The sequence below is a fragment of the Pangasianodon hypophthalmus genome, chromosome 22, assembly GCF_027358585.1.
Source record: "Pangasianodon hypophthalmus isolate fPanHyp1 chromosome 22, fPanHyp1.pri, whole genome shotgun sequence".
Classification (NCBI taxonomy): Eukaryota; Metazoa; Chordata; class Actinopteri; order Siluriformes; family Pangasiidae; genus Pangasianodon; species Pangasianodon hypophthalmus.
In genome coordinates, this window is record NC_069731.1 from 5525423 (window position 1) to 5541538 (window position 16116).

The window sequence follows — 16116 nt, forward strand, 5'->3', positions numbered from 1 at the left end:
TGTTGTGCCAACTTTGGCATGGATGTTATTGAAAGTGCTCCTTTGCCCATGTTGGGCCAACGCTGTATAGGGAGGGCCAAGATAACCACCCAAAATTGATGTTGAACCAATGTCAGTTTGCCACCTGGGTTATGAGCCATTATTAGAGTTTATAAAAAAAATGCATACAAGGAATATTTACCAACTTACAAAGAACTGTAAGCACAGTATTTTATGAATATGGGCTTCATCGCAAGTTACTATTTTTTTTATTTACTCACAGGATGATAACAGACTGAACAAGCACAATGAGAAATAGTTAAATCATCTTGATATTATATCTGTATGGTCAGTTTGTAACATGTGCCGAGAACAGCTGATCTTTCAAAGAATATACTGAGATCGGACAGGGATTGATCAACGAGTTCTCAACGAGACAGCCATGCTGATGCATTTTCAGGAATATACTGTATCTCAGTCCTGCTGGGGGATGAGCTTATCTACAATGAGATGCTAGGATCTGATAGTGGAAAGACAAATGTGTGTTTGGTGTCATCACCATGACTATAGTAGGAGAAACCATGTGAAGATACAGTTGGGGTCATAAAGTTTACATACCCCTTGCAGAACCTGCAAAATGTTAATAATTAAAAGAAAAATGAGAGGGATCATAAAAATTGCATTTTGTTTTTTATTTAGTGCTGCCATTAATAAGCTATTTCACATAACACATGTTTACATATAGTCAACAAGACACAATAATAACTGAAGTTATACAAATGAACCAGTTCAAAAGATTACACACACTTGATTCTTAATATTGCGTGTTGTTACCTGGATCAACAACTGTTTTTATGTTTTGTGAGTCCCTGAGCGGTTAAACTGCCCGCTGTTCTTCAGAAAAATCCTCCAGGTCCTGCACATTATTTCCTTTTCCAGCATCTTCTGCATATTTGACCTCTTTCCAACAGCAGCTATATGATGTTGAGATCCATCTTTTAACGGTGTAAATTGTTATTTTGTCTTCTGGGAAACATGTAAATATCTTATGCAGCTCGCGAAGGGCAGTACTAAATGAGAAAAACAAGATATTTAAACAAAATAATAGCAATTTACACCAATCATCCTGTTCAGAAGTTTACCACCCCCCCCCCCCCCCCCCCCCCCCCCCAGCTCTTAATGTATCGTGTTGCCTTCTTGAGTGTCAGTGAATGTTTGCACCTTTTGTAATAGTTGTGTGCGAGTCCCTCAGTTGTGCTCAGTGTGGGAAAAAAAAAAAGTACATTTTGCAGCTTCTGCAAGATGTACGTAAACTCATGTTTACCCCAACCGCAGTGGTTCTCGGTATCCAGGGTTCTGAAAGTAAGCATAATCAGGGAGTTTGTGATATTATTTTTTTCTAACATTTTGTTACAGTAGTGGAAATCACAATCCACCTTGATCAAGTTTAAATAATAAATAATGTCAAATGGAATCTAATGACAGTTTTATTAAAAACATAAAAATGCGTTATATGTATGGAAAGTTCAGATGTAAAAAAAAAAAAAAAAAGCCTCTCTGATGCCTCAGATATTATTTAAATAATGTCTCTGATATTTGAATAGCTGGATTATGTTGGTAAAATCAATGAAATAAAAAAGAAAACATGATTTAGGAGCGAGAAACACTTTACTTCTGATGTAGCTTTGGTACTTGTATTTTGAAATCGCATTGCACAGGCCGCCATTTTGCCTCATTACCTTCCCTGTGCTGTTTACAGGCTACTGGGTGAAAGGTCGCGGGATCAGAACCCGGTTCGGAGTCAGATCACATAAAGATGCAGTAACACTGCACTGCGTCTATCCTGTAATAACAACACTAACATCTGGACTTCATCACCAGCTGTTTGCTTCTTGCTTCTTGATTATATGGTGTCTTTTCTCCTTGCAGATCGTTACATCTTACTTTGAGGTGAGGCAGTGTTTATTTACACTCAACTAGTGTGTTAAAGTAGTAGTGTAATTTTAGAAAGGACACTGGACTGGGCATTGGATTTGGATTGGACATTTCATTGGACAGCACAATAGCATAGCTCTCTATAAACTAAATCTTCACTGACTTTATACTTTCTATTTAAAACTGTTGCATATTCACCCTATGTAGTGGACTATATTCACTTTATGTAGTAGACTATATACACCCTATGTAGTGGACTATATTCACTTTATGTAGTAGACTATATACACCCTATGTAGTGGACTATATTCACTTTATGTGGTAGACTATATAAACCCTATGTAGTGGACTATATTCACTTTATGTAGTGGACTATATACACCCTATGTAGTGGATTATATTCACTTTATGTAGTGGACTATATACACCCTATGTAGTGGACTATATTCACTTTATGTAGTAGACTATATACACCCTATGTAGTGGACTATATTCACTTTATGTAGTGGACTATATACACCCTATGTAGTGGACTATATTCACTTTATGTGGTAGACTATATAAACCCTATGTAGTGGACTATATTCACTTTATGTAGTGGACTATATACACCCTATGTAGTGGACTATATTCACTTTATGTAGTGGACTATATACACCCTATGTAGTGGACTATATTCACTTTATGTGGTAGACTATATAAACCCTATGTAGTGGACTATATTCACTTTATGTAGTAGACTATATACACCCTATGTAGTGGACTATATACACCCTATGTAGTGGACTATGTTCACTTTATGTAGTGGACTATGTTCACTTTATGTAGTGCACTATATTTGTGCAAAGCCATTGAGGATTAAGCCTGGTTCAACGTTAAATGGTTTTCTATGTACTCTCTATATGTAATACTTAATATAATACTATATAGTGCATTATATTTGTGCAAAGTCCTTTGGATTTCAGCAAACTTCCAGTTGTCTAGTTGTCCATTATTGTCCACAAACACTTTGACAAGTTAGTATGCAGTGCATGTGTAAATTATTTATTACATGTTATATCTAAAAAAGGGGGCATGGTGGCTTAGTAGCTCGCACCTCCAGGGTTGGGGGTTTGAATCCCACCTCTGCCCTCTGTGCGTGGAGTTTGCATGTTCTCCCTGTGCTCTGGGGGTTTCTTCCGGGTACTCCGGTTTCCTCCACCAGTCCAAAGACAAGCGTTGTAGACTGACTGGCATTTCCAAATTGTCCGTAGTATGTGACTGGGTGTGTGAGTGCATATGTGTGTGTGCGTGTGTGTCATTGTGCCCTGCAGTGGGTTGGCACCCCGTCCAGGGTGTCCCCCACCTTGTTCCCCCAAGTCCCCTGGGAGAGGCTCCAGGTTACCCCGTGACCCTGTGTAGGATAAGCGGTACAGAGAATGGATAGATGGTTACCTAAAAAGGAGTTTTTGTTTAAAAAAAACAACAGATCCCTTTATGACAACAGAAACTGTAACTTTATATAACCTTAATATCAAATATGCAAATATGTATAATTTTTTTTCATTATTGTTCCAATTGTTCCTAATATGTTTTTATTCTTTTTAATGCTATTTCTGTTCCAAAATCAGTTACATTGTGCTATAGCACAGCGTGGTTGAATTCTTGATTCTGATTGGTCAGAAGGTGTTGGTTAAGAAGAGTTTATCAACTCCTGTTTAAGCATTGTGCAAAATTTGTATAAATTATCTTTGCTAGCATCATTATGCCTTGGTTGATCATTTGAGCTAAGGGGAAAATTATGTGTTTAATTTTTTTTTTTTGCTGAATTGTTTCTTTAATCTTTAGTGTAGGCTCTTGGCTTGTTCACATGAAGTTTGACAGCTCAATTTAAGTATATTTTCTGAAACTTACTATATTTGAAAGTGAACTCACTGATATGAACTGCTGTTTTATGGACTATAGGTATAATAATGGATAATCAGGCATTTGAATCTGTGGCCGAGCGAACTTTCCAGTATCAGTCCACGCTGCCACCGCTGCCCGTGCCGTCCCTGGAGGAAAGTCTCCACAAATACCTGGACGCAGGTAGGATGAGCTCAGTGGAGCTGTTCTGTGTGTTGAAAGCACAGTTTTGAAGTTGTTTTTTCCATTGTAGCGTTTAAAGTTTTGTGTCCTTGTGTGGACTTGTGTCATTTGTCTGGTAGTTCTTTGTGGCGGTCTGGGAAAACCCATCTAGTGTTGTTGCAGGTGAATTTTAGAAAACCCCAAAAATGATGAAAAAACTTGGTTTGACCAAAACTGATATTCTTTCTATAACATACATTGTTATGTCTATTTTAAGAAAATATTTCACCAAAATGATTCCAAAATGTTTTTATTATTTTATTTTTTAATTAATAGATAGGTAGATAAGGAGCCATTTTAAAAGAAGCAGCTGTAAAATAGCTGTAGGCTATGAATAAAGGTGAGTATTAAAAATAGTTCTCATGGTCATATTTATTATTTTATTTTTTACGTTAAATTACATGCAAATTTAAATGTAGTTTGCACCACAGATGCTTTTGCACCACAGTGCTTTGAAACTTGCCCTAATACGGTAACTCGATAACAACAGAGCCTCACCAGTCCCTGCAATAAAAATACTGACAGGAAGAATATGTTTATTTTTCATTGTTGTTCAAACAAATCTGATAAATTCCAGGCAGGCTGAATACCTGCAAGCCACTGTATATAGTATCGTGGAAAATGTTACAGTGTGAAGAGATTTCCCAGACCACCAGACGTATATGTTTTCTTGAGCGTGTAAAATTTAGTCATGTTAAGCTTTCTGTATTTGTGCTGTATGGGATGACGTTTGTGTCGCTAGGATTCGTATTAGAATTTTGTAATTATGATTTTGCTGTATTTTGAAATTGTATATCTTAAAATATCAAAATAAAACACAAAAAATCACAGTTGCTTCATTTTCATAAAAAACACTAACATTGGAGGAACATTACGGCTGCATGTGAAGTCCATGGGGCATGTTTGCAAGGCTGTTAGGCAAAAATAAAATGCGCAAATCATAATTTTTTTCCACTGTGTATTATTTTATTTTTTCCAGTGAAGCCATTTGCCTCTGAGCATGAGTTTCGCAACACAGCAGCCATCGTGAAGCGCTTTGCTGAGGGAATCGGGCAGCATCTTCACCAACGACTCCTACAGCGAGCCAAGAGCAGGCGCAACTGGGTAACACTGAGCTAACAGAATTTACATTTAATTATTGCCTCTCTTGTTCCGTTGAATGACTTAGCCCTGACCCGACACTCTGATGTTAATCTGATATGTCTGCACAATTATATTAAATTAAATCCAGTTGTGAATTTGTATGAGACATTTCCAGGGACCTGAATGACTGAAAACCTTCCTGCTTTTTGTTTAGCTGGAAGAATGGTGGTTGGACACGGCGTATTTGGAAGTTCGAATCCCGTCTCAGCTCTATGTGAACTTCGGAGGACCAGGGCCGTACCTGGAGCACTGCTGGCCGGCGTGTGAGGGGACGCAGTTGGAGAGGACCAGTCTGGCGACGTGGCTCACGCTTCAGTACTGGGACCTCATCCGCACGTGAGCATCACTTACTACTCACATTTAATGCAAATAAGACAGTCAGGAAATGCAGAAAAAACCAAATGGGTTGCAAAAGTTACATGTATTTGTCTGCTTAAATGTTCACTTTCATTACGACATAATGTAATATAGTATAATAGTATAATACTATATAAAAAAAGAAACCTCAGTATATATCTTTCATTAAGATGTAATATAGTAGGCTTCAGACTTTTATATGTGTTTTTTTTCTGTTAAAGGAAGTGTTATCTTTGATACTTTCAAACCATTTGGACAGGGAACAGTTGACTAAATTTAGCCTGCTGTCAAATGAGCAATGATGCCAAATATTTTCATCATATTCTCTGGTATGTGAGAGCAAAACAGCTGAATTAAACATGATATACAAAGTACAACTGATCAACCATCACTGGCACAACACATTCACCACAAACACGCTTGACCAATCCGTCCACTCCTGAAGAAATTTTGATTCCCACCATTATTATTATTATTTTTAGGTGTACCACAATATTTTCTAATAAACTTGTGATTTTTGGATTATTTAACTATATACAATATGAAACCAAACCAAATTTAAAAAAAAAAATAAATCAATTTCAAGTTTTTGTTGGTCATTTTTGGAGTAATAGGTGTGAAAGCATTCAGAGGCACTTGCAGAAATATGAAAATATGACTTTTGATTTTTTTACATTCTCTCTAATTCACGTCAATTTCTTTTCATGATACAGTTAATAATTAGCAAGAAAGTGAGAATAGGAAGTCTATAAAGTTTAAAAATGAATCTGGAGAAAGTCTTGAATATGTCTGATTTCTTTTTGAAGGAAAGAGCCCTGGTTTATATGTTTAGGTTTTTTTAATTTTCATTATGTTGTAGATTGTAAATAGTTTAATTAATCTATTTACTATAAATATTTACTATAAGTAAACTGGTTTAATTTAAAAAATATGAAAAATCAAAACCACATTGCTTAGATATTATTAATGCAATGCAATTATTAAAAACTATAGGCCAATAAATAAATATCCTACTCTAGAGCCTGGAATTTGGGATGTGGTGTTCACTATTCTGCTCAGAGTTTCCAGAAATTAGGCTTCAATTTCTGCCATGAATCATCATTTCAGTGCATCAGTCCATTCAGTGTATATGATGGAAAGCTGATGCAACAGAGATGCAATGTTATATTATGAACAATCTAGAATAATCTAATATGTTATCATGTAGATACGTTTGTTCTGAATTATGTATTTACTGAGTGTTTATTATGGTGTGTGTTCCTGTTCAGGGAGAAGTTGGCCGTCCATAAAGCAGGAAACATGGCCTTTGACATGGATCAGTTCCGCATGCTCTTCTGTACCTGCAAAGTACCTGGAATTAACAAGGACAGCATTGTCAACTACTTCAAGACAGGTGTGTGTGTGTGTGTGTGTGTGTGTGTGTGTGTGTGTGTGTCTGTGTGTGTCTGTGTGTGTTGCTGTTCAGAGATTGTGCATACGGGCTTGAATTTGAGTACAACAGAGGCGTGTCTCAGTTATGTGTGATCCTGTCCTTGAACTTAATCACAGTTTTCTTGCACAATATCGGCTCCAGTGTTGAGCAGTAATAAGTCCAGTGCTGCTGTTTGTCATTTGTGTTTTGGGATGAAATGCCACTGGAGGTCAGTATTAACTACATAAATATGATTCTGTTAATTACTTATTAATATCATCTGTTTAAAGTCCAGGAAAAGGTTTTTTTTTTCTCTTTTTTTCTCCACAGTGGAGATTGGAGGAGAAGCATCTTAATCTGAGACACTTCTTATCTCGAGGACTGAAGTTATGAACTGATAAAATTGAAAAAACTGAGTTAAATTAGCATGAGTTATAAATGGAGCAGATGAGTCCATCTCTAAATAGCGAACTTATTTGTTTGTACTCAAGAAAAAATATGTGCAAATTAACCTGCTTATATATTGACATAACTTTGGGACCTAATCAGATTTCGCCAACTCTGAATCTGAATGTGTGTTTGGTAGAAAGTAAAAGATTTGAAGTGTGGTCTCTGTGTTGTAGAAAGCGAAGGCCCGTGTCCTTCTCACCTCATAGTGATGTGTCGTGGCAGAATCTTCACTTTCGATGCTCTCTGTGATGGACGCATCCTCACTCCTCCTGAATTACTGAGGTGTGTTTTTCTCTTTCATTTCGCCTTGTTATGACGTCATTTTATTCAGACCAGACCTCCAAACTGCTCAGTTGCCATTATGTAAGTGAGATATTTCCAGATATATACATATTTCAGATTGCTTTCGTTAAGAGATGACCAGCTTGGCATTCTTGGATGGAGCGTGTAGTGTGTTAGGAATAAGGAATAATTACAGTTGTGTTATGAGTGGTGTGTGTGACGTTTTAGGCAGCTGACCTACATTAAACAGAGCTGTGATGGAGAGGTCTGGGGTGATGGAGTGGCCGCTTTGACCAGTGAAGAGAGGACGAAATGGGCTAAGGTCAGAACCGAGATCGCTCTAAATCTCTAAAACAATCAACTTACAGTATAATATAACAGTCTTATCATAGAGCACACAACATAAAGTATATATGCAACATAGTGTTTACTGAAACAACCAGAGCTGACTCACTGAGTCAACATTGAAGAATCTGAGAATCTTACTGTCGCCTCAAACACACTGCAATTCCTCGCTTTGTGATGTTCTCCAGGCACGGGAGCATCTGATCTCAATCGATCCTGTCAATAAGAACATACTGGAGACCATCCAAAGCTCGTTGTTTGTTCTCACACTGGACGATGCAAAGCCATATTCCACCCCGGAGAATTACACCTCGGTAACGCACACACACACACGCATCATGCACGTTGACCAACTTTGTTGAGCGTAACTCTGTAGCTCCTTTGACTGTGACTGTACACAGTTGACTGTGATGCCACAGTTATTAGAATATACAGTTGAGGTCAAAAGTTTACATCCCCCTTTCAGAATGTGCAAAATGTGTATTATTTTACCAAAATAAGAGGGATCATACAAAATGCATGTTATTGTTTATTTAGTGCTGACCTGAATAAGATATTTCACATAAAAGATGTTTACATATAGTCCACAAGAGAAAATAATAGCTGAATTTATAAAAATGACCCCGTTCAAAAGTTTACATCCCCTTGATTCTTAATACTGTGTTGTTACCTGAATGATCCACAGCTGTGTTTTTTTGTTCACTGATAGTTGTTCATGAGTCCCTTGTTTGTCCTGAAGAGTTAAACTGCCTGCTGTTCTTCAGAAAAATCCTTCAGGTCCCACAAATTCTTTGGTTTTCCAGCATTTTTTAAGGTGAAAACTTTTTGAATTTGAAGATCAGGGTAAATTTAACTTCTTTTGTCTTCTGGGAAACATGTAACTATCTTCTGTAGCCTCTGAAGGGCAGTACTAAATGAAAAAATACGATATTTAGGCAAAATAAGAAAAATGTACACATCTCCATTCTGTTCAAAAGTTTTCACCCCCCGGCTCTTAATGCATGGTTTTTCCTTCTGGAGCATCAGTGAGCGTTTGAACCTTTAATAGTTGCATATGAGTCCCTCAGTTGTCCTCAGTGTGAAAAGATGGATCTCAAAATCATACAGTCATTGTTGGAAAGGGTTCAAATACACAAAAAATGCTGGAAAATCAAAGAATTTGTGAGACGTGAAGGATTTTTCTGAAGAACAGCAGGCAGTTTAACTCTTCAGGACAAACAAGGGACTCATGAACAACTATCAGTGAACAAAAAAACACAGCTGTGGATCATTCAGGTAACAACACAGTATTAAGAATCAAGGGGATGTAAACTTTTGAACGGGGTCATTTTTATAAATTCAGCTATTATTTTCTCTTATGGACTATATGTAAACATCTTTTATGTGAAATATCTTATTCAGGTCAGCACTAAATAAACAGTAACATGCATTTTGTATGATCCCTCTTATTTTGGTAAAATAATAAAAATTTTGCAGATTCTGAAAGGGGTATGTAAACTTTTGACTTCAACTGTATAAGAAACATGTGTCACATAGTGGACACCAAATCACTGGATAATGCAAATCCCAGGTTTATGTTAATGCACTCATTGTAATATGTTATCGTTTCTATAGTAACAGCTCATTCAGCAGTATGGCAGATGCTCCACATAAACATGGTAAAATGTGTGTAATTGTTGATATGGTGAAGTGTGATCTCTGTGCAGAGATGTTTATTTAGCATTTTGAAAGGAGTCCCAGTGTCAGCACTTTGTAACAGCCAGAGGATTCAGGTTTTATTCCAGTTTTTTTTTTTTTTTAAAGATGTAATCTGAAATCTCTCTGTTTTTTTTTTTTTTAATATAGATGACCCTGTTGGCTCTGACAGGAGACCCCACTGTCCGCTGGGGTGATAAATCCTACAACTTCATCAGCTTTGCCGACGGCACCTTCGCCTCAAACTGTGATGTAAATACAGCCTCATCATCCTCATTCTCATTATCGCAATCATCCATCTAAGTCCTTACATATATTTGATTATTGTTCATGTTTTTTATTATAGCACGCACCCTATGATGCCATGGTCTTGGTGTCAATGTGTTACTACATGGACCAAAAAGTGAAGGCCGTCAGTGGAAAATGGAAGGTAAGGAGATGTAGAGTGTGTGTGTGTGTGTGTGTGTGTGTGTGTGTGTGTGTGTGTGTGTGTGTGGGTGTGTGTGTGGGTGTGTGGGTGTGTGTTAACATCACTGTGTTGTGTGCAGGGTACAGAAGTGGTACGAGACCTTCCTGATCCAGAAGAGCTTGTGTTCACTGTAGATGAAAAAGTCAGGAGAGACATTACACTGGCAAAAGAGCAGTACAGCAAAAGTGTGAGTCACACACACACACACACACACACACTGCCCCTAACATTAGCATGTATGACAATCGCTGAAGGGCAAGCACAGTATAGGATCTCTGTGCTTCCATTTCTGCCCAGCGTTTTAAATTTACGCAATATTACAAAGCAGGCAGGGCCGGCTGGTATAAACTGACTAGCAGGGCTAATCACTCGCTCTCTTGCAAGGAAGAAACATAAAAATAATGCTCATTTTTGCCATGCACATTGTCTTATTTGCTGTAAAGGACACTATTTTTTAATTTTTTCAGAACCAAGAACAACACCACCACCACAACAAACAGTCATATTAAAAATACACAGAATGGCATGAAGAAGGGGCTGGGGCTGATTTCTTTCTAGCCCAGACTGTAGATTCACACAAACAATCTCTGAAATTCATGTCAAGTGAAATGCCTCCTTAGATTTCATGTGCATTGTGGCTAATTTATTCAAGCCTGCCATGCTTCACTGACACATCCATAACACATCATCAGCAGTGATGGAGATGGTGCATGTGAAATACAGTCATGGGTATAAAACATGAACAAGGTAGATTACTTTCTTTATCACCGATTTTTCAGAATACCATTGGAGGAGAAACGAGAAGTATATAGACTAAGCAAACATTGTCCAATCAAAATAGAAATTACACTAAGGGTCAAAAGATAGAACCGTAAATTTTATGCCTATGATGGTTTCATAATAGTTGATAAACTGATAACTGAGTAAATGATACGTAATAGATTTTTCTTCCCATTCAATATCGTAACCAGCCATTGCTGAAACTAGAGAATATATTACAGGGTGTGAGATCATGTACATGTAAGGTACACCACCCACGTAAAGGTACACCACCCAAATTAGTAATGCATGACCATAAAGAGCTTGCGTGATGATGTGGAAACGAAGCAGTGTAATTAGTCTGACTATATCAAGACATCAGCGATATTCTAGAGCTGGCTCACTTTGCATGCGAGGAGTGTGTTCACCTGTAGAGAATATTGGATAAAGTGTGGAACCCTGGACGAAGCCACCACGTGATGCTGTGGTTCAAATTCTGCTGAAAGTTTTTTTTGCAACAAGTGACTAGATGGTAGATGCCAAGTAAAAGCTAAAAAGGTTTAGATTTTAAATGTCTCTGGAGGTTTTTTTTAGTGCAAGCTGATGGTAATTTTTCATTTCCATTTAGTGCAGAAAAAGAGTTTGATTTGAGACATTACTACGTGATGTTTTCCTGACTTTCATGACTTCAATAGATGGTTTCATTTCCAGACTCAGGATCTGCAGGTCATCTGCTATGCCTTCACCTCTTTTGGGAAAGCAGCGATCAAGAAGAAGAATCTTCACCCGGACACATTCGTTCAGCTGGCCATGCAGTTAGCGTACTACAGGCAACATGGAAAGTAAGCATCTGATACTGCGACGCTATCCTGCTCTAGGTTTCTCAGTGTGAGGATTTCTCATACATCACATGATGCAGTAATGGTGGTATGCCAAGTGATATTCTTTCTTTCTTTCATTCGTTATCCATCTGTCAGACCTGGGAGTTGTTATGAGACCGCCACCACACGCCGTTTCTATCATGGCCGCACAGAGACTATGAGGCCGTGCACAGTCGAAGCCCTACACTGGTGCAAAGTCATGCTGAATCCCTCGGCAACTGTAAGCAGCCTGTAACAACACCATCACGTGTGCACCTACATCTGAACTTGTAGAGATTAAAGGAGCAGTTTGTCATTTTTTAGAGGCCTATGCTGCCTGTATGGCGAATTACAATATGTTGAACCTGCATATGTCTTGTGAGTTGCCTTTTAAGGAAAAACAGGCAGAGCTAAGTAGGAGGGAGGGGCGGAGCTAAGTTCAGGGCTGGGAATGAGAAATCTAGTGATATCCATTAGATAGCAATATTGCTAATAACATTTTTAATGGTATTATTGTACCATATATTATAATGGTATGGTATGAAGGTATGTGGTATTAATAGAGTTTTGAAACACTAACATTGCAGACTGCAGTTTTAATCTTTAAAGTGGCCAATTTAGTTGAATATTTTTTTTAATTAGTATTCCTTCACAGACTGAAGAGAAAAGACAAGCGCTGCTTCGTGCTTTCAACAAACACAACAAACTGATGGATGAGGCTCAGAAAGGAAAAGGTATGAAACATGTCAAGTGGTTTTCTTTAAGTTCAACTTTTATCTAGGAACATGGGAGTAAGTTTTAGCCCCAAAAATACTCACTTATTCATCCTCAAAAAGAAAAAACAACAAAATTTTGAAACAAATTTTGACGTGAAATGCCATCATGTGAAACGCAATCATGTGAAACCTATCACATGAAACACTGTCACGTGAAACTCTGTCGCACAAAACTTTGTCACGTGAAAGTACATCACATGAAATAGTGTCATGTTGACACACCAATATGTGTTCCACCGTAACGTGAAACACCCTCACGTGAAACACCATCACATGAAACACCATCACATTAAACAGCATAACGTGAAACTCTCATCACGTGAAACTCTCATCACGTGAAACAACTTAACGTGAAACAGCATCACATGAAACAGCATAACGTGAAACGCTCATCACGTGAAACACCATAACATGAAACACCATCACATGAAACTCTCATGACGTGAAACACTAACACGTGAAACACCATCACATGGAGCTCTCATCACATGAAACCCAGTATTGCGCATAGAATTAACCTGCATTTTGGAGTTTTATCCACATTACCACATTAGTTCCAGTCTTTATGTATGTAGCATAATAATCACAGAATTTGTTTTTTTTTAATTTTTTTAATTACTCAGGCTTTGACCGGCATCTTTTGGGCCTGTACCTGATCGCCAAGGAGGAGGGACTTCCAGTTCCTGAGCTTTACTCAGACCCTCTCTACTCTAAGAGGTTTGTCTTATTTCTTAATCTTATTGGTGTAGAAAAGCTAAACATGCTGCTGCAGGAGATTTGTACTGAAGTAACATGTTATTATACAGTAAGTTTATAATAGTTTATACTGTAATTATGATTTTTTTGGGGGATTTTAGACCAGGACTGAGCTTTTTGAAAATATCAGAGGCTCTATTTTTGTGATTATGGTGCAAGAACAAGAACAAAACTGGCACATTGTGTATTTTTGGTGTCATGACCATTGGCGCAAGTAGTAATGTGTGCCATTCATGACGTTTTCATAATGACATATGAATAGATTTTACATACAGATTTTATATCTGTTTAGTGGTAGAAATAACTAGCTGGCTGATAACACTTAGAGTATTTTGGCACTATATTTTAGTGGTAGTGTCACAAAAGCAGAGCATGTCAATGTGTGCTTTTATTCTGAATGTGAACAGTCCAAAATCCACATAAATGCAAAAAAAAGAGCAATACGGAGATTTAAAAAAAAAAAAAAAAAAAAAAGATTAAAGAGGAAATATGCAAAGGGTCAGTAATGAATATAGACAGAATGACAAAGAAAGTTTTCTCTGTGTTTCTCTGAGCAGCGGCGGAGGAGGGAATTTCATCCTTTCCTCCAGCCTTGTTGGCTACACGACTGTTCTGGGGGCCGTCTCTCCCATGGTGCACCACGGCTATGGCTTTTTCTACCGCATCCGTGACGATAGGTGAGCTCAGAAATATATACGCACGTCTTTTTTGTTAGGCAGAATTGTTAGGTTGCAGCAGTAAAACTGTTCCAGTAGTTAAACAAGTTTGGATATTATTAATAGAGTGTTATTTACTCTACTTATTTTGCTTCCAATTTTAGGATTGTTGCTTCCTGTACAGCCTGGAAATCCTGCCCGGAGACAGACGCTGAGACGTTCTTTCAGAACTTGTGCACCTCCTTCCATGATATCATGCGGGTCACGACCCTGTCTCACCTGTAGAGTAAAGCTGTCTGGGAAATGGAGTCCTTTTAGTACGGTTTCAACTTCATGTAGACAAGCTAGCAGTGATCAAAGTGCCTTTAATTGTATTAAACCTCAGGCTTTCACGCAATACAATACGATTTAGAGTAAATGAGACGATATCTGAATCTGCTACCATATGATATGATTCAATTTAGCAGCCTTTGATCAAACTTTGTTCAGAATCTGTTGTAGGCCTACTGTTAATTCGTGAATGATAATTACATAAAATAGGACTATTTTGAAAGTATCGTGGTTATGGGAAAGTCATCTAGATAGACAATTAAATTGTTTACGCATCAGTTTAAAAATATGAATTATTTTTACACAGCAGTTGTTTGTCCTTCAATAATAATCGATTGTGATTGTTGTATCAATTAATTTCGATCATTGCTTTTTAATTCAACGCATCAATCCAAAACATCAGATAGTTTCACCCCTAGTAATCAACGAAGAATAAAAAAAAAATTAACAGAATATTCGTGACAGGTTTTGTTTGACCAAAGGCACTTGTAATAATCTTTCATATTGTTGCCTTTAGGTGTTTTACACCTCACCGCTTGCTGTTGAAGAAAAAACTGCGATGAGCACTATGTGCAAGTCTCATAAACTAAGGTATTATTCAGATTTTGTTTAGTCTTTCATTAAAAAATTCTATCTTTTAAATTAGGAATTTTTGTTTAGCATTGCGTTGGTACTCTTTAATAAATCTCTGCATATGTTACAGGTCAAGAAGATGTAATATGTAGAGCTTTAAATGGAACAGTTTAAGTGCTCTTACTGTAGTTTACCAACATAAATGAGAGAGTAATGTAGAGAGGATTTAGTACATCAGTGGAATTGCTTAAATAAAAAGCTGTATTGAGTAAAAGCAATTAGTTCTGCGTTGAAATGAATTCTGAATCACTGTAAATTCAGTTGATGGCAACGTCACTTACCGTTGTTAGGATTTACAACATAAATGTAGTTGATCGGTCTTCGACCTTAATTAGGGCTATACAAGTTTTCCAACTTGAAAAAAAAAGAAAAAAAAAAAAAAAACCAGAAGATGGACGAGACAGCTAAATTTTTTTTAGACAATAAGAAAATAGGGAGGCAAAAGTCCAATGTGAACACTACTTAATAATCCCCTTTATTCTATAGACCACAGAGCCCACAGTCCCTCCCATTTGGTTTCTGTTGGCTCACACTACTGAAGCTCTTGATTTCACAGCAATAAATTCAGCACAAAATGAAATTAACTGCTACCATGAGCACACGCCTGTTTCACGTCCTGTATCTTTTCCCCTTTAGTGAAAAAATCAGAACTGCTTCGGTTAAAGTGTAAATATTGCCCTGTCTGGATTTGGTGGTTAATTATCTAATGTGTTCATGTAAACAGTGCTGTCTCTCTCTGTGTATGTGAAATGCGCAAAGAACCAGATGGTTCAGTTCATTACCTGGTATTACCTTATGGATTTAAACTTTATCCAAAGCTGCTTTAGAGAAAGTGATGAGGATTACACAGAAAATGCAACACAACATTGATATATATTGAATGTATAGAAAACATGATAAACCCCCCTGCAAAGATCAATGCAAGTGAACAGAAACAATGCAACCATTCTTACTTCATTTCATTTCTGTAATTAGTTTTCTGTTATATACTGTTTTGCTCATTTTAATTTTAATCTCAAGTGAAATGTTCTTCTTTCTTCTGTGCTATATCACTGTATTTTGAGTATCAATCAAGAGTAAATTCTTTATATTTTGTTATTACTGTATTACAGTTATTAACTACTTTTCCCCCTCTCCAAGCTAATGTGAATCCTGGAATTGATCTGTATTTAAC

At 37.3% G+C, this 16116-nt stretch overlaps 1 protein-coding gene across 1 annotated transcript; it reads left to right on the plus strand.

Moving 5' to 3' along the window:
• Nucleotides 1–1722: 1722 nt before the first annotated feature.
• Nucleotides 1723–16040, plus strand: crot (carnitine O-octanoyltransferase). The gene is made up of 17 exons (XM_034298071.2): nucleotides 1723–1929; nucleotides 3859–3981; nucleotides 5000–5124; nucleotides 5318–5499; nucleotides 6789–6913; nucleotides 7555–7663; nucleotides 7892–7985; nucleotides 8197–8322; nucleotides 9854–9955; nucleotides 10050–10133; nucleotides 10252–10359; nucleotides 11643–11773; nucleotides 11909–12032; nucleotides 12447–12525; nucleotides 13191–13284; nucleotides 13881–14000; nucleotides 14144–16040. Exons 2-17 carry the CDS (start codon nucleotides 3867–3869, stop codon nucleotides 14262–14264), a joined length of 1839 nt encoding a protein of 612 aa, XP_034153962.1. The 5' UTR covers nucleotides 1723–1929; nucleotides 3859–3866; the 3' UTR covers nucleotides 14265–16040.
• Nucleotides 16041–16116: the final 76 nt, after the last annotated feature.

What these genes read in the sequence shown, in the direction of transcription:
- crot (XM_034298071.2), top strand. Translation starts at nt 3,867, where the DNA reads ATGGATAATCAGGCATTTGAATCTGTGGCCGAGCGAACTTTCCAGTAT. An exon ending in TACTGGGACCTCATCCGCAC is followed by an intron (nt 5,500 to 6,788) that starts GTGAGCATCACT and finishes GTTCCTGTTCAG; the next exon opens with GGAGAAGTTGGCCGTCCATA. An exon ending in TACTACAGGCAACATGGAAA is followed by an intron (nt 11,774 to 11,908) that starts GTAAGCATCTGA and finishes TCCATCTGTCAG; the next exon opens with ACCTGGGAGTTGTTATGAGA.